Here is a 19207-nt window from a genome sequence, read left to right as displayed (position 1 = left end):
ACTTACATTCTGTTCATCAACCCTGGTGAATTTTCAGTCAAGCGGCTGACTGTTGTACAAGTAACACTAATATCAAAGGAAACATGTTTTGAGCATTCAGCCAACGGTTACATACTCTGTTAGTATGGGTACATGACAAGCGCACTATTCCTTGTCTTTCAAATAGTTTTCCTCTGGATGTATAATAACCACAAGCCTTTTTCAACTTTAATGCAGAAATAACGACAGAACTCATTCTTGTGAGCAAGCTCTCTGTTGTTTTTCATATTGGAGTTACTTGTACATGTGGCACATACTAGAATTGAGTTAATAAGCAAAAAAGCCATTGCATCGCGGTTTATGTTCATTGGAATCACCAGCGCTGTAGCTTTGCATCATCGGCTACTTGTGCTGAAGAATCGGTACTTCATCTATTTTTTCAGTAAAGTACGAAAAAGGCATATTCCCGCCTTATGTTTACGCAAACTATATCTTAGTGTCTGCAAATTATCTGTTGTCACAATGATATGCATAAGTTCAGTAAAATAACTATGGGGTCATTCCACACGAAAGGAGTATATCCAATTTCTTGACGTTTTAGATTTGGTTGAAAACGTTCATATCAGTTAAGACAAGTTCAAATAGAAGTGTAGAGGCCTTCTTTTAAAGAAAAAAAAGTCTTTTTCGCCAAATATCTTGCTCCAGAGTGTTATAATGCCGTAATCTGAGTATTTTTTAGAAAATTGTTGTTGGGGAGCCATTCATAGCGACAAAAGTTTATCTTGGCATGTAGACAGGTATTGAGATGCTCTGTCGTGCCGCAAAAAATAAACTGTGGATGGCGCCCTTTTGGTTAAGAATAGAAGTGCTTAACAGGAGAAAAATTTGAAGACTAGCTCTTTTTTAAAGTAAATTTGGAATCTAAATTTTTGGTCTGAACTTTTTTACTCTGTCTTCTGAAACTTGGAATAGCAATGTTAGCGTTAAAGTTGAAAACTGCCCTTGCTTTGTTTCTTAATTTAGTTGCAAATATCTCGATTTCTCTGAACACGGCCACATTGAGAGCCAAAACACGCCTTGTGAGCAACGGCAGATGACAAAACAAAAATAGCCAAATGGTCTGGCGATTTAATTAGTTTCACAAATAAAAAAATTGCAAAGGTACTTTTCTTTGTTGGTGAGAAATCATTTTTTAAAAAGGAGTCTCATTGATGCGATTACCAGGCACCAAACCCTGCTGGCAACACGTCGTGGCACCTGCTTTGGCCGAATGAAACGCAGTCCTTTGATAGCATTCAGTTAGCAGGTGGTGGCAACTAATTCACTAGTAATCAGAGGAGGCATCGTCTTCTACTTTGAGTTTCAAAAGGCAGATGCCACTCTAGCAGCCCAGGTCGTCTGATCATTCCTACAGTATGCAAACCGCCTTGGTGACTCGGTGGTTATGGTGCTTGGCTGCTGCCCCAAAAGACGTGGGTTCAATCCCGACCGCGGCAGTCACATTTTGGTGAAGGCGAAATGCTAGAGGCCCGTGTACTGTGCAAAGTCAGTGCAAGTTAAATAATCCCAGGTGGTCGAAATTTCTGGATCCCTTCACTACGGCATCCCTCATAGCCTGAGTCACTTCGGGATGCTAAATCCCTATAAACCATTCCTACAGTAAGCAAAATGACCCTCCTCAGCAGTTTGCAGCATAATGTTGCTTTAATTTGCAACGCTGTTCTGGTCACAAATGAAACTACGTCTGATGGAATGTTGTGTGATGTGTCTGGACTATAAATATTCATGTAACTAGAAATGACTTTACCATGCAGGTATATTTCGCTCTCACTTTAATATATCTGTGTGCGGTTATATATCTGTGTCTGGTTATTGAAATTAGAAATTCGCATCTGTTTTTAAAATTTACTCTGTGAAGAAATTAACAAATTCTTGTGGCTTTTATTTTTCTTGCAGTTTTTTCTCCAGTTATGTGCCTCTTCTCGACTACAAGTCTTTTGAACAGACTGCAAAACTTGACATTGTCATTGCTGGTTCCATTTATTCTGATGTGCATCTTGTATCCTTTCAGCAAGAAGTGCATAATACTAGATACATAGTATAATAATGAAGTTGTTGCTTTTCTGTGCCACTAGTTGACCTTGATGTTGGGAAATCTTGGTGGAGAGGGGATCACCTTAGCTTGACTACTTTGCTTGCATTCCAAGTGTAGTTTATCATTTCAGCATTTTTAGTCTAACTTCTGTAATCATATAATGTTAGTTCTACATAAGGCTTAGTGCATGTTCTTCACAGATTAGTAAGTTTATGATTATAGACATTGCAGTTAGTGCACATAAGGTTGAACACAAACTAATAGAGTTTGATGAAGCCAAGTATTTCAATATTCTTGAAACTTCTGTAGCTGAGCTGAGTTTGTCCCATGAAATTGGTGGAAAAATGTTTGACATGGGGAAACATATCACACCAGTTTACTGGCATTCAATAATTACAGTAATCCTAGTTGGCATATGAACCAACCAGAAATTTGTTAAACCAAATTTTACCATCTGTGCTTGAAAAATCATGAGTCACCTTGGTTGACTCCCATTGTCCTCCAGTAAGACCGTGTCTTCTTTTGCCATGTTCTATAGACAGAGCAATCAGGACGGTTGCATTCAAAATTTAATCGCATCATTGGGGTACAGATGCAAACAGACTCAGTGCTACATAACTGACTGGGCATGGGCATCAAAATCAAGTGCAACACAAAGATTCAAAGATAAGCATTGTGAAGGTTAATATGTCTATGTCGGTATATTAATCATGTGTGACACCTGAGAACCCCTGTTTTAGTGTTATTGTAGTTCAGAGTGTTCTACTAGATTTGTTGCCAAAAATGTTGCAAAATGTACAAATGCTTCTAGCAACCAACTCAGGATTTGTAACAAATATGCGTTTGCCTCAAGTTACACTTGCCAGAAGTTGGTTGTGGCTGGTTATGGCTATGTGTATGTTTTTTTAACAAAAGATCAACATTGAATGTTGCATGCTGTTAATTTCTTTAATGTTACTGCAGCTATGAAAGCTTGTTTCTGATGGTACTATGCTTTGTGATGTTCCTCTGGATCTGCATTGAACATCAACTTTCCGGATCTACAATGCGGGTATGTGAATCATCATAAAAATTTTGCAGTGTTAGTCATAAGAGACAAGTGTCTGATATTGTTTCTCCTTTTCTCTTGTCATTTAGCTGCAAGACATGACTTTTGAGTCACAAGATGTCTCATTACAGGCAAAGGCTGTAACTTATCATATACGCATCGATGACATCAGGAAGGCATACTTCTTTGTATCCTTTTCTGTAGCATAATGTATAATACCTAATACTTATTCTATAATTATTCTGTTCTTGAGATGATGCTAGAGTTGGTGTCCTGAACTGCCCATCAGATTTTCTTTATGCTTGTTGCATTCTATGGTACTGGGAACATTGCCAGCCTTAACAGGTGAGTTACAAATCTGCTTGAAAGCATTAGAACTTCTGAAAAATTTTTGAAAGTGCAGAATAAGAGTGAGGACTCGTATCTACATACTGACATATACGTGCATCGTGCATGTGATATCCATACCGGGGGACCAAGAAGAAGCTAGGCTTGTTTGTTGCAGGGCTGGCGAGGTATAACTCTGGCACCTCACGCTAGACGAGTGCCCTTGGGAGCCACCTTCATCAGTGTTGTCGCTGGCATTGCCATGAGAGATTGCATTTGAGTACAGCTAATAATTTTCGTGGCTTTCTCAATGTCTTAGCCAGTTCATGTTCACTAGTTTACTAGAATGCGAATGGGATCCGAACTCACGACCTCCGAATTTCGGGTCTGGTGGTCGTGGGTCATCCTCGACCTCCGACTCATGACCACGACCACGAGACGCGAAATTTGGATGTCATGAGTTCACATCTCACAGGCAGCATGTGTTTGTTTTTCTTCTGCTTTTTAATCAGTCATCTTTCACCGATTATATAATTACACTACTAATTTCTCATTGATTAAAGCCACAAATTATTTTTTAAAAAAAGATAGAAACATTCCCTTATGCTCCTTAGTTTTGGTGACTGTTGGCTTCCTTGATATGTAATTGCCATTATGCCTTTCGTTGCTGCTGCACACCATATGCTAAGCTCACAAAGCAGCAGAACTTTGAGGTTTGCTGAAATCGTTCTGCTGCTGGTGATGTTAAATAGAATATTATGTCAGGCTAGTTGATGTATTTGTTCAGGCATTGAAAAGTTACGCACAAAGCATGCACACACATGACAGGACACAGGACGAGCATAGTTAGAGGAGATCATATCTTCAAAGTATACTGTGCGCACAAAAACAAGGACGTGAAGGTACACACAACAAGCGCAGAAGAGATCTGCGCAGAAGCGCTGAAGAGGAGATCAGCTATCAGTTGCACTTGTCTCATGTCCTGTGCTATGTATGTGTGCTTTTTGCACAAATTTTCCATGTCACAATGGTATGTTAAGAAAATAGAACACTGTCACGGTAGAATTAGTAGCACCATTGCTTACTGCTGTGGTTCACAGTGAGTGTGGTTGTGGCACTTATCAAAAGAGGGGCAGAGCAGTAATGAGGTTAAAAAGTGCTGGTTTAAGTTGAAATTATAGTCACTTTGATTGGTACAGTCAGCAGCAAAAGTTTGCGGGACCCATGTGCCTGGGAATGTATTTATGGTAGCGCTCCCTTGCAACCCGCACACCTGCTATTTATGTATATCAGAGGATTGAGCATGCCATCTCCTCATACTTCCAGACATTTCTGGTGATTGGCTTCCGTGACAGTGACGAAATAATTTTTTTTCTGCACTTCCACATCCCGTAAAATTTTGCTGTTGACTGTGCAATCGTGCACATCAGTCATGCATTGTGTCAGAAAGGCTTTCCTAACTGAAAACCTAAAAAGAGTACTACAGTCTCATTAGCAGGATATGATGTGTGACTTTCGTAACCTCTCTCAGTGGTAATCATTAGCATTGCATCCTTAATTGTATTTTAGTATACATAGTGCAGGAGGTCTATTTTAAAAATGCAGCCTTGAGCCCCTTGTGCTGTGGCCCATTCCATGAAATTAAGTATGCATGATCATAACCTGTTGCACAATGGTTGCCTTTGTTGCAGTTTTTCCATCTCAAGCTTCTACTGTTTCATCACAGTATTTCGACCATTCACTATGGCTGCCATCCTACTTATCAAGGTTGTATCAGGTGTCTTTCTTATAAATAGTGCATAATTGGCGCTGCTTTGTTTGCACTCAGCTTTGTATTAGTGGCACATAGAAAGACCCATTACCTTAGCGTTTGGTGATTATATTTATAATTGTTTAAAAAGTGCATTCCAAAATTTTGTTGAAGCATACAGGGCAGGTATCTTACATTAGTGCAATTCTTAATGATGTATCCTGATGTTTATATTTAATTGTTTAAACAGTGCATTCCAAAATTTTGTTGAAGCATACAAGGCAGGTATCTTACATTAGTGCAATTCTTAATGATGTATCCTGATGTTTATATTTAATTGTTTAAACAGTGCATTCCAAAATTTTGTTGAAGCATACAGGGCAGGTATTTTACATTACTGCAATTCTTATTGATGTATCCTGATGTTGAATTGATTATATCCTGCATCGGTAAACAGCTGTTGCTATGCTTCTTCTCTAGCAATGCCTCTGTTACTGTAACATTTTGGTACAGAGCACAGGCTCGGAATTTTTTTATCCCACTGCAGCAGTTGCTACTGTGATTTCAATAAATATTAAAGGGACACTGAGAACGACGCTATCAAATTTTTGTTATTAGTAAAATCCAATAGTTAGGCATTTTGTGGCTTTTTTTCCGCTTGTCCAGCAATGAAAGTGCATTTATTGCTAAGAGATTTGGATGCAAAGTTGAAAAACTTTCCCGCCACTACGATTCAAACTCAGAACTCTGTGATGATGAAATATGAGAAGAGTGATATAAGGCAACAGAAACGGAAACGAGGACTCTGTGATTGCTGGTGGCAAGAGCTGCGCTCCCACCTAGCAGCAGCCAAAATGAAAACTAGTGCCGGCCGGGTGTTGAAGGTTCTATCAGCTGTCGTCGCTTCGTTTACTTTGCCAACGTTAACGATGGATCCCCAATTCCGACAACAAAGTTCTTGCAAAGAACTGCGGCCTGCATTCAGCAACCTCAACCCCACACAGTGTGCAATGCTTTTGAGGGCTGAGGCAGCGGGTTCTGGCAAGAAAGTCCTAGCTCCGAAGAGTCGGCAACGTCACTATCATTGCCGAGCCGCCATCATGACTGATGTGTAGCAACTGGTACGTGCGGGCTTATTTAAATTTTGTAATAATAGTCCTCGTAGGACTGGTTATGCAGCCCAGCGTCTTGGTACGTTGACGATGCGAACACGCCGAGCGGTGCGTTTGCTAACATGGAGGCGCGTTGAACATTGGCTATGCACAGCTCTTTTTCCTTGTCGCATTTGCGTGCCGTTGCACGAACTTCTTCCGAGGAGCACTTAAAGAGGCACTTGGAGGTCCTCTGCTGCTCCGGGCACGAAAAACGCATAGCCGCGAAGCACCCCAAAACATACCGAAACTCAGCTGGCCGCCTGTTGCGCCGCTGGTTGCAGGTTTTCTTTGACATCCAGCATTCAGGTTATCTTTTTTCCGTCTTCCTCTTGTGATAAAAGTGCACTGGTGGTTTCAAAACAAAACTTATATACTTCAATATTGATCAGACACGTAACCTTCGTGCACGTTTGTCAGCCTCAGGGGTCTGTGGTGTCTTTTCTCCTATTTCATCGTCACTCTTCTACGTATGAGATTGGCCTGTGGCGGTGATATCTGTATTTTAGTTCTTGCTCTTTCCTACTCTACAAGTGCTTTGTTTTCAGAAAAAGTGCTGTTTTTGTGTTTAGGAGCTGGTATTCTATCGATACAAGCCTACTTCAATTTCTCCTCAGTGTCCCTTTAAAGGGACAGTGAGGAGAGCTCTATTAATATTTTTTTAAAAGCAAAATCCGATAGTTCGGCATTTCATGGCTTTGTTGCCACTTCTCCGGCAGCGAAAGATGCATTTATTTCTAAGAAATTTGGATTCGAAGTTGAAAAAGTTTTTCCCGCCGCTCTGATTCAAACTTGGGATTCTCCTATGACGACACAGGACTAAGTGACGTGAAACATGACGTAACACAGACTCCGTGATTTCTGGTCGCCAGCAGTGCGGCCTAGCAGCAGCCGAAAAGAAAGCTACCGCCGGCCGCACGTTGAAGGCATCTGTCGGCTATTGCGGCCGTCGCTACCATCGCTTCGTTTACGTTTGCACCTGCGTTTTGCCAGCGTTACGATGGATCCCACTCTCGAGGTCGTCAACGAAGTTCTCGCAAATAGAAACCTATAGCATATCGTGTACCTTGTTACCGTTAGCGGAATACCCGGAGCCCGCCTACCGCCGATGAGCAGTCGCTTATTGGTCCCGATGCTGCAGGCGCGCGCGTAGCTGCCGGGTACGTGGCGCCATCTGGCGACGTCAAGGAGATTTGCGCATGCATTGGCTGCGCCTCAGTGATTCGTAGCTTCTCGTGTCCTAGTGTTGCTAGAACCATTGGTTCTAGCTACACTGTTTTGTCCTATGACGTCATCACGCTTGTACTTGCGAGTTTGGCCTGTGGCGGCGATACCTGTATTTTGGTTCTTGCTCTTTTCTACGTTACAAGAGCTTTGTTGTCAGTATGAGTGGCCTTTTTGTAATCAGGAGCTGGTATTCCGTCGATGCAAGCCAACTTCAATTTCTCCTCAGTGTCCCTTTAAAGAACCTTAGAATGTCAAAGTTAATCCAGAGCCTTCCATCGCACTCAGCCTTAACATGACTTCAGCATGTAGAAGTGCTCACTTAATCCACTTTTGTAGCCAAGAGTGGTGAAGCTAATCAAAGGTTCTAGAAATTTCCTGAAAAGGTTCCTGAGCCCCTACAGGTTCATGATTTATCATGCAGTAAACAAGGGAGGTGTAACTTCGTTTACTTTTGTCTATTTGCACTTCTGTTCTTCTGTCTGCAAGGGACATAAGGTGGCCTTAGAAGTCCAACTAAAGTCTTCCTTTTAGCTTCTCATCCAGATTAGCCTCATATTATCTCTCTTTTTGTAACTCTAGTTTGTATATTTTTATCTCATAGACAAACCGAGTAGGGGTGAACATCGTAATTGTCTCTTGTAGTGCATTTCAAAATTTTTTTCTTCGAAGAAATTTCAAACATTGTCTTTTTTGTACTTTCACACAGGTTTTGATCCCACTACTTATTGTAAGCTGCGCATTCCGGGCCCTTCTCCAGTCAATTAAGGTGTCGAATACCGCTCTCTTCCTTCTAGTCGTCGTCCTTTCAGACTTCACAGCCTTGGTAAGTAGCAGCAGTGTTCTGTCATTTTTGCTTAGTGCCTAAGCAGTTCATCAGGACTTCAGCTACAGTTAGTTGGTAGCACATATTTATTCTTCTAATCTGTTGTTGAGCTGTGTGGCCTGCAATAAAATTACTGTTGCCTGCTTCGAAGGGCAAGTCTGGGACCTTGCTTTGGGGATAAAGTTTCTGCCAAGCTGTGCTGACAATAGAAAACATTTTTTTTTTTTGCGGTGTTTTTCATTCAAAGCTTGTTTGATGTTAAGTACAAAAGTCAAATGTGCTCTTTGTGAGTGTGAACGAATCTGCTCCAAGCACTCTAACACAGCACTTATACATCTATTTTGAGGCCTGGAAATGTTTCTTATTGACATGGTCCCTACCTTTGATGTAGTGCTGCAGCTGTATGCATATTGCCATTTAAATCACTCAGGAAAGTCTAATAGTGCAATTTTCAAGAAGACTGTTACAGAAAATTTTTTGTTTTATGATGTGTGCAAAAAATGTAACTTGATGAAATCACTGCGAATATATGACTTCATTAATTTGTTGTTGGCCACCAGTAACCATCTGGTTACCTGGTGCTTATTTAAAAATATGCATGGGGTTCCGAATAATTTCGACCACCTGGGGTTCAGTGCTCGTTACAGCACCACAGGTGGTCGAAATTATCCGGAGCCCTCCGCTACGATGCCCCTCATAGCCTGAGTTGGTTTGGGACGTTAAACCCCATAAAACCAAACTAAGCATGGGCTAACTGATTTATTATCAACAGGCATGGGCAGTATCTTTGATGCTACCTTTTGATACATTTTGTGTATCAGTATTAGATGCTGCTTGCCAAAAATGAAAGCATCAATATTGAAAATACATTTTAATGTATCATGTATTTTAACGATACTCGATGCTCAAAAAAAGAAGTGTGCCGCAGATTTTGAGGCTGCTGTGAGTCAGACTTTGGGCTGGCGGCACTCACTCAGTTGGTCACTCTATGAAAAAAGCGAAGAATTAGGAAGAGGTGATGTCAGTGTCATTGACTTGGTCATTCGTCTTTCTTCCTGCGCTTGTTGTTTGGCAGACAGGTGACTTGTATGTTGCGCTTCTGCACACTCGGTGACAGAAGAGACTAGGAGACAGGCTCACCGTTGTGGTGGAAACAACACACCTTCATGGGTGTTTCAAATTGCGGTGGTTGCCAACAGAAATGGAAGACTTTTCCCTTCATGCTCAGGAGCTTATAGAACATTTGTTGTTTAATTTGTAAGCACGATAAAGGTCACGCAACTCATCCACATACAGGTCAATGGGTTCATCAGCGCCGGCAACCTCAAATGCATCGGTTGGCGCATTCCTTTCATTTAAAGGAGCAGCGCTATAACAAGCCATAGCTCTGAACATGCACTAGTCAAACTTAATTTCTTTACTAATATCTCGAGGATTCTCAAGTCAACGTGGGTATGCCTCTTATCTTCACGGATACAGACACTGTTCTTTACTTTATTTGTTTGTTTTTTTATTCTTTTAAAATTTTCATTTCTCTAAAGTCCTCTTTTTAACCAAGTTGAACGAGCATATAAAATTCCATGATGTGATGAAAGAAAGAGACTGCCGTGATGAAATTTTATTGCTGTTTTGATATCTGACACAAATGAAAAAGTTGGAATGTTCACTGCCAGCTAAGAATGCTCTAGTTTTGTAAATAACCACCTGACTTGTATTGTATTGTATTCCCACGCTTTTGAAGGCAGTAAAGAAAAGAGAGGTATTCAGTGGTTGACGGGTAGCGCGCCCGGCTCACAGTTCAAGGGGCAGCGGTTTGAGTCTTGCCTCGACCGTTTTTCTTTTCATCGCAGTTGCTTTTCTTCCTTCAAAGGTACTACATATTCGTGGTGGAATGACGTTATGACCCTGTAGACCAATGAGAAATTCTGTTACGACATCATCATTGTTGTACCGTGTGATCGTTGTGGGGTGTTTTAATTAAACACGTGAGGTTATGTGGTTGTGACGTCGTGACCTTCTCAAACAGTCCCGATTTTCTTGACTCGCCAATGCCAACTACAGCAGTTTCTCCACTGAACAAGACCCTTAACGCTGTCATATTAAAGGTGCCCTGCGACGTAGATAAAGCATGGGGTCTTTATTCTTTGTATGCAGAGTAAGGGACATTGTGAGTCCCGAACGCGCAATGAGATCACCGAAATCATAATATTGTAACGGAAAACAGGGCGACAGGTCGCTAACCAGCAGAATGCAGCAGCCAGTCAGCCAGCGCGAGACACTTCAACGTCTTCGAAGACACTTCAGCGCCACCTGAGAACACCAGGTGGCATTACTCCCCCTCCCCCCCCAAAAAAAAGAAAAACATAAAGGCGGGGTTGCAGTACGGGCAGTGGAAAGAGAAAAAACAAAACAGCACAAGCACACAAAAATGTACAAGGGAGGTGGGCGAAGGTGTCCCACGCGAAAACTAGCGGAACACTGAGCGTACTATCCATTACCGCGTGAAGTACGGTTTCATGCGGACAACGTGTACAACCTCAGAGCGGGGTGGGCGACGCTGAGGCTGCACAGTCCCGTCAGGAAGAACTTCGTAGGTCACTTCTGTGACGCGGCGCAAAACTCTGTACGGTCCAAAGTACCGGCACATCAGTTTTTCAGACAAGCCTGGGCGGCGTACCGGGGTCCACACCCAAACTTGGTCACCTGGATGGTATTCGACGTGCCGATGACGGAGGTTGTAGCGGCGCGCATCCGTGCTCTGCTGCCGCTGAATGTGAATACGGGCAAGTTGACGTGCTTCCTCGGCGCGCTGAGCGAACTGCTCTGCGTCGGGCGTGAGTGGATGGTCATCAGTGCAGCATGGAAGCATTGCATCCAGCATCGTCTGAACTTCGCGTCCGTAGACCAGACGAAATGGTGTAAATCGGGTCGTCTCCTGGGTGGCCGTGTTGTAAGCGTATGTGACATACGGGAGAATCTCGTCCCAGGTTTTATGCTGCGAGTCTATGTACATTGCGATCATGTCGGCGATCATTCTGTTGAGTCTCTCTGTGAGCCCGTTCGTCTGTGGGTGATAGGCAGTGGTTTTGCGATGGTTCGTGTGACTGAGCTCGAACACGTCGCGCATGAGCTGTGCCGTAAACGCCGTACCTCGATCAGTGATTACGTGGGACGGTGCGCCATGACGCAGCACGATTTGTTGCATAAAAAACTGGGCGATCTCAGATGACGTACCGCGCTGCACCGCCTTGGTTTCCGCATACCTTGTTAAATAGTCGGTCGCGACTATGACCCATTTATGACCGGCCGATGACACAGAGAATGGGCCCAGAAGATCGATGCCGACTTGATCAAACGGCGTCCGAGGCGGTTCAATAGGCTGGAGCAAGCCCGCTGGCTTGAGAGGAGGCGCCTTACGACGTTGGCAATCGCGGCAGCCTCTGACGTAACGCTGGACGGCGTGAGAAAGTTTGGGCCAATAATACGCCTGGCGCACGCGTGCGAGTGTGCGGGCAAAGCCCAAGTGGCCGGAGGTCGGCTCATCGTGACAAGCAAGAAGGATATCGGCGCGGAGATCTGCCGGAACGACGAGGAGGTGCGCTCGGTCAGCAGTGCTGGAATTTTTCTTAAACAAAATGCCGTTCCGGAGGCAGAAGGCCGGCAGGTTCCTAGAGAATTGGCGGGGTACGACAGAAGCTCGGCCCTCCAGATAATCAATGATAGGTCGCAGGTCTGGGTCAGCTCGCTGTCGGGTCATTAAGTCGAAGTCGCTGACAACTCCAATAAAACCACTCTCGTCCTCTATGCTATCATCCGCTAACCCGACGGGTGCGCGAGAGAGTGCGTCAGCGTCTTCGTGCGTCTGGCCAGATTTGTGCACAATGGTGTAGTCGAATTCTTGGAGGCGGAGGCTCCATCGGGCTAGGCGGCCCGATGGGTCGCGAAGATTGGCAAGCCAGCACAACGAATGGTGGTCGGTAACTACTCTGAACGGGCGGCCGTAGAGGTACGGACGAAATTTCATGGTTGCGCACACAACCGCAAGGCATTCTTTTTCTGTGGTCGAATAGTTTGTTTCAGCGCGAGAAAGCGTGCGGCTTGCATACGCGATGACCCTTTCCACGCCACCTTGGTGTTGGACGAGTACGGCGCCGAGGCCGACGTTGCTCGCGTCGGTGTGGACTTCGGTTTCAGCCTCTTCATCAAAGTGCGCAAGAACAGGGGTTGTTAGCAGTCGTCTGCGCAGCTCGGCAAAAGCCTCCTGCTGCTCGGCAGCCCACACGAACTGTGTATCATTGCGCGTGAGGTGGTACAGGGGTGCGGCAATCTTTGAAAAGTCGGCGATGAAGCGGCGGTAATATGCGCACAGACCCAAAAAACGTTGCACACTTTTCTTTGTTGCAGGAACAGGAAAGTTGGCGACGGCAGCAGTTTTCTCTGGGTCGGGCTTAACGCCATCGGCACTCACGAGGTGACCGAGAAACTTCAACTCTTTGTACCCAAAGTGGCACTTCTCTGGCTTTAGCATTAAGTCGGCCGATCGGAGGGCATCTAATACTGTCCTCAGGCGTTCAAGGTGCTCGGCAAAGGTTTCGGAAAATACGACGACATCATCGAGATAAACCAAACAAGTTTGCCATTTTAGTCCAGCGAGAACGGTATCCATCATCCGCTGGAAAGTTGCCGGCGCTGAACATAGCCCAAAAGGCAGCACTTTAAATTCGTACAGTCCGTCGAGTGTCACGAACGCCGTTTTTTCGCGGTCCCGCTCGTCGACCTCTATCTGCCAGTACCCACTCTTTAAATCAATGGAGGAGAAGTACTGGGCGCGACGAAGTCTGTCGAGCGAGTCGTCGATACGAGGCAGCGGGTAGACGTCTTTTTTAGTGATCTTGTTCAGTTTTCGATAATCCACTCAGAAGCGGAGTGTCCCATCTTTTTTCTTCACCAGCACGACAGGTGAAGACCAGGGGCTGCTGGAAGGTTGAATTATTCCATCTGAAAGCATCTCCTTCACCTGCGTTTGGATCGCCTCGCGCTCCTCCACCAAAATATGTAACGGAAAACAGGGCGACAGGTCGCTAACCAGCAGAATGCAGCAGCCAGTCAGCCAGCGCGAGACACTTAAACGTCTTCGAAGACACTTCAGCGCCACCTGAGAACACCAGGTGGCAATATTTGATATTTTAATCTTCGCTAGAAATGCTTCAGGGTGGATGTTTGGGCGAGTTGGTTGCTCATGATGAAAAACTGTAGCGCTCGAGACGAGGACACAACGAAGACGCATGTGTTGTCGTCTTCGTTGTGTCCTCGTCTCGAGCGCTACAGTTTTTCATTAGAAATGCTTGTTTCGAGCCGATGGTGTCGCAACGCGGCGGCCATATGCGGCAGCGGAAATGAGGTGGCATCCAGATAGGGCGCTGCATTTCTCATTGGTTGGGCGTCCAGTTTGCATATTGTTCCTTTATACTTGCGAAATGAATCCAAAATATTATGTCTCTGAGCACTGAAAGCTTTTCGCATGCCACAAAAACTGGAAAGAAGCAGGGAAAGCAAACGAAAACTAAAAAGAATACAGCTAGGGGTGACACTTTCCATTCCGCTTCAATCCTTCGTGGCGGCCAGCGCTGTTCAAAAAACGTTGGCTCAAAACAGAAAGCGCGCCCGTCGAGACCGACCGTGACCATACCAAGACGGCAGCGAAAAAAAAAGCCAGTCGACACACCTTGCCCAGAATTGGGAAGAGAAAGGCCGGACAGGAGACGGGAGTCGAGTTTGGGGGGGAGGGGGGCTACTGCCCATAGCCTTCCCGTCCGACTAAAAAAGAAACATCGGGGAGCTTCCTTTGTAGTTAGTCACCCCTGCCCTGACTACGGCCTCGCATACACGGGGGGAAGACGCCGTCAAAATGCGCGGCTGTCTACAGCCCCGACAAAGCAACAACTGCATGCACACTTCCGCTGCGTGTGCGCTAGGCGCGGTTCTGATTGGTAGCACCCAATCTCGGTACTGGGTGAGTGAAATGGGCGAGTGAAGTGCGTTTTCTTCTGAGCTTTTCATTACGAATTTTCAGAGTGGAATAACTTTCGTTTGCATGCTCCGATTTCAATAATTTTTTTTTGCTCTGGTCTCTGGAAAGCATGATGAATCTATTTAATGATATTAACTGGTACTGAGGAAATCATCGCGGGGCCCCTTTAAAAGCTACCTTCATAATATACAACACGGCAACATGGTTGTGTACTGTATACAGAGGCCTTTTTCATTTGCTTCGCTTCAAGCACAGCCACATAGTGAGGCTGTTTTAGACCCACGATTTGAGCAAATGCTGTTACTTACTACCATTAAGTGAAAAAATGTCTAAACAACAGAGATTAGCAAGATATGTTTTGCCTATTAAAAACTTTTAGCCCTCTTTGTTGTTTTCCTTCAAGCCTTTAACTAAGATTGTTCAAATTCAAATTTCTGTAAATACAGTGCTGAGGAAATAGCAGTTCAACTTTCCGAAGCACGCAGCGCCTGCACCTTTTCATCATCATCATCATCCATCCCCACAAACTTCTTAATCTGATCAACCCACCAAACTTTTCCGCCTCCTGCTACACTTGCCTTCTCTTAAAATCTACTCTGTTACCCTTAAAGGTGCACTAAAGAGGATTCTGAACTCATCTTTTTACCGCAGGAACTTGATCTGCACGCTCCGAGCATTCCAAGAAACTGCGAATTTTATCCTGTGCGGCTGGTTTCCCTATTAAATCGAATTAAATGTCCCGGCTCCCAACTTTTTTTTTTTAACTCACCTCCGAAAAGAGGAAGAGTCAGCCAATGCGTGGAGTGCCTTTCAGCCAGTCATGTTGCGGCTTGCCGCTCTGCCATCGGCGGAGTGATACATAGTGATCGGCAAAAGCAAAGAGTCCACGCGTCTTTTTATTTCCATAGAACTAATTTGCGGCTATGTAGACTGCGATGGAAACTATTTATTCAGAGAAACCTGAAAACAAAATAAAAGCGAAAGTGAAGCCACCACGCGACTGGGTGAAGGATCTCCACGCGTTGGTCAACTCTTATACTGTCGGAGCTAAGTTAAAAAAAAAGGCAGCAGCCGGGATGTTTAATTCGATTTTATAGGGAAATCGGCTGTACAGGATAGTTTCTAGGAATTCTCTGAGCAGGTAGATCGAGTTCTTGCGGTAAAGAGACAAACCATGGAAAAATTTCTTAACTTAGCAAATAGTATTACCAGCTTTATTAGTATTAGCAATTTCAGTGGTCTACTGGAGGACTGACGATACAGTATTGAGTATCTGTATCAGAAATTGGTTTTGGTTTGGTATCTTCTATTAGTATCGGAAATGCAATTTTTGAGGGTATCGGGTATCAGTCTCAACGATACTTTTTTCAAGTATCGTTCCCAGTGCTGATGCTAACATTATTGTAATACCTATCTTCTCTTTTCAGCATTTCTTTTTTCTTATCAAAGACAGTGGCAGCTGGCTCGACATTGGCATGTCAATCAGCCATTACTTGCTTGCCATGGGGATGTTCATCTTCACAGCTGTGTTCCATGGCCTTGCCTGGTTCATGACCACATTTTCACTGGAGTGTTCTGGACATGAGTTCAAGCGGCATCTTTTGTGACACATTCCAAGCCTAGTTTTTTACAAGCAATTTGGCGCTGTCACTTATGGTCAAGAAGTTTGATAGTGTAGCCTCACATTCCTTGAAGTTGAATCCAGTCTCATTGCACATTGGATCTGTTTATCACTAAAATCCTCTCTTTATTCAGGTAAGGTGTTTATTGGAACCTTTTGGACTTAAGTTGCTTTACAAAATGCTGAGAGTGGCATTGTTTGTATTTTACAGTGAATGAATGGCAAGGGGTTTTTGTCTGTGTAAGTCATCCTGTCTTTTATTTATTTGTACAGCATTCTTAGTGCAAGACATATGGACGGTTTCTGTTGAACTGAAGTTTAGTACATTTGTTTTTTCATCTTGGCCAATTTTTGTATGCAGCTAATAAAATGTTTTGTTTTTGTTCATTTCTTTTTATTTAAGTAATATGGCTGTCACTAGTTCTTGTAGGCGTGTGTTGCAGTTGAATACTCAATTGTGCAAGCTGTCTTCCACCACGATTATTATAAGAACAGTAAGCGCTGTTTCTTAGTTGACGCACAGATTTTTTCGTAGTGCAGGTCTCCTTGAAGACTGGTGTACTTCTCCTCATCCTCATAGTTTTCCCGACATTGAATACCTTTGATTGAATTTGTCTTCAAAGCCATTTTCATTCATACCCTTTAGACCTCTGTGAATGGTGCTTTTGATAGCGAGATGCATGTTGATTGCTGTGCTAATGAAAAGTTAATAACAGCCTCAGAAAGATAGTGAGATAGTGCTGTGTATTGTCAAGCACTATGACTGATAGCAGACTGGTGACAGTCATTACACTATTAGGTTGCCATTATCTTGTTGAAGGCTGACTTCACTGGGAAAAATGATGTCATCAACAGTATAGAAAGAGCTACAAGTAAGTTTAAAGTACATGAATGCAGCAATAGCTATGGCCCATTCAAGCTTCACAGCCTGTCTTTTGAGGTGTACGGCTTCTAGGTATTTTTTGTGACTAAAGTTATGGTTACACCCTTTGTTAGAAGTAAAGAGCCCAAGGGGTTTCATGCTGGACCATGCTAGGTGGCTCGTTATCATTGCAGTTTTCCATATCTCTTGAAGGTAAGAGGAACTTTCATCCTAAAGGCTCTGAGTCTGAGTCTGAGGCTCTGGCACAGAGTCTATGAGAGCTTCACTACATGGTTTAGAAGCAAACCCCATTGGGCTCTGAACTTTTGACAAATGCTGTACACTACTTTATTCAAAATTTGGCAAGGACACTTAAGACTGCTTACATGTAAGAATGGAAAAGCATTATATGTAAAATTGCGCAAGGTAGATGAACAGGTTAGTGTTCCGCATGCTTTCGATGCTGCCCTGACCTGTGACTGCGAAGCCAGTGCGAGGCCCATTCATAGCTTCATTACACTATGTCGCCACTTGGAGTCCTGATGCACAGCACTCTGCAGATGTTGACGTGGAATGATGATGCAGGCACTGCTAAGGGTCAGACGCTGGTAGGCGAAAAGCTTAATCCACATGTCCAAGCAATGGATGGTGGTCATGTGCGGATGTGTTGACTACGATGACGTGGCACCGAATTTCATTTCGGTGCCGCGTCAAAAGATGTTCTGGTGTCATCTGAATTTTGTTTCATACACGGCGAACACTGGCTTTTGTGCTAATGGGACGTATAATGCTTTCGCATTAATAAGTCAAAGGCACCTATACAATGGAAAGGGGTTATTTTCACTTGGTGAACTTATAATGCATATGAAAAACCGAGGCATTCATTGTAGAGATTGCTAAGCTATGTGTAATGTTGACTTGTTTCATCCGCACTTATTATGGCACTACTAAACTGTCATGGCCAGTTAATTTTTGCTTGTAATTTCTCGTTCAGGGCAGAGTTGATAGAACTGATAAGTACTTACTAAAATACTTGCAAGAAAAGAGGACTTCAAATAGCAGTATGTTGTGGGTTAAGTTGGCAAGCTATTGTGATCCTCTGCTAATGAAACCATTAATATATGCAATCATAAAAGCTTAACTGTTGAATTTTTATTTTGCATCCATTACTCTTTCTCATACCTCAAGGAGAAAATACTGAAGTGTCCAACTCTGAAAGATTGTCTGTTTGTGGACTGAAAACATATAAATTGCCAAGCACTTTGTTTACATGCATGATGATCAAATGTGCCAGAACATGCTCCGAAGTTTTGTGCTAATTAGTGAACTTGAAAACTAATAGAAATGAAGTGCCAGTCCTTAAAACAAATTTCAGTTTGGTTCTTTTGCATAATGTGAAATTTCCTGTACATTGCAAGCGTAGCGTTCATACTTCAGTATTCCTCTTTAAACTGCAAGTGATCTGATCCTTGGTTAAATGAAATGTTAGTGTTGCAATGAAATTTCACAGTGTCAATTCAAATCCTGGAACATATACAAGGTTTTTGTACATTCTGAACATTATAAGTGTTTGTGCTCTGCACTGGTCTTGCAAGTACAAAACTAAACAAAGAACAAAACAAAATACTACATCTAATTGATCTGGCCTGTGTGTTTTTATGCTGTCAGTTTATATAATAAAGTATCTTCACTCTTGCCTGTCCTCTCATTGGGAAGCCTGAAAAACATCTGACATCTCGCAGGTGCTGACAGTTGACAGGGGCAGACTGATGGGTGACTGTTGGAGGGGGTCGGTTTGGGAAAGGGGGGGGGGGGGGGGGGGCTGTCCTGTTTGAACCATGTGTTTCGTGGACTTCTTTCATCAAAAAAAAAAAGGCATTCAGCATGGTTTTCCTATGTTAAAGGAGTGTAGACACCTAATTTTGGTGGCATGTTTTCTCTGCAATGATGCCCTACAATGGTGAAAATCCACCCTTGAGTCCACCCCTAGCAGTTGAATCTGCATGCAAACCTATTTCTATATGCTTGCAAAAATTTTGCCTGTCGTAAAGTAAGGAAATTCTCCATTTGAGACTGTACTTTTGTGGAGAAGTTTCTTGTTCCCATTCAAAGAGCTCTGAAAGTGGTAACGTTCACAACTTACTCGAAAAATGTAAATCTTTGCACTGTGGTTAGTATACAGGCAAAAAAATCTACATTTATAAGTGTGTATACATTGGCAGAGTTGCAGAAGTGGCTAGTTGGTCGTGCATCTTGAATGTATCGGGCGCACTGTACTTAGGCAATAAGGGAA

The 19207-nt window shown here is 43.5% G+C and overlaps 1 protein-coding gene across 2 annotated transcripts in view; it reads left to right on the top strand.

The window, feature by feature from the left end:
- Positions 1 to 18609, top strand: part of LOC149350463 (GPI ethanolamine phosphate transferase 1-like) — a 54163-nt gene extending 35554 nt beyond the window's left edge. For both annotated transcript variants that reach the window (XM_089579499.1, XM_089579500.1), the window contains 7 exons: positions 1936 to 2038; positions 3038 to 3125; positions 3212 to 3310; positions 3412 to 3467; positions 5141 to 5216; positions 8284 to 8400; positions 15859 to 18609. In XM_089579499.1, the coding sequence (XP_089435625.1) occupies positions 1936 to 2038; positions 3038 to 3125; positions 3212 to 3310; positions 3412 to 3467; positions 5141 to 5216; positions 8284 to 8400; positions 15859 to 16038 (719 nt within the window). In that variant the 3' untranslated portion in view covers positions 16039 to 18609. The remainder of the gene's footprint in view (positions 1 to 1935; positions 2039 to 3037; positions 3126 to 3211; positions 3311 to 3411; positions 3468 to 5140; positions 5217 to 8283; positions 8401 to 15858) is intronic.
- Positions 18610 to 19207: the final 598 nt, after the last annotated feature.

Source organism: Amblyomma mixtum, chromosome 3, assembly GCF_055824585.1.
Source record: "Amblyomma mixtum isolate Tamu chromosome 3, ASM5582458v1, whole genome shotgun sequence".
Classification (NCBI taxonomy): Eukaryota; Metazoa; Arthropoda; class Arachnida; order Ixodida; family Ixodidae; genus Amblyomma; species Amblyomma mixtum.
This window is presented reverse-complemented; position numbering and strand designations above follow the sequence as displayed.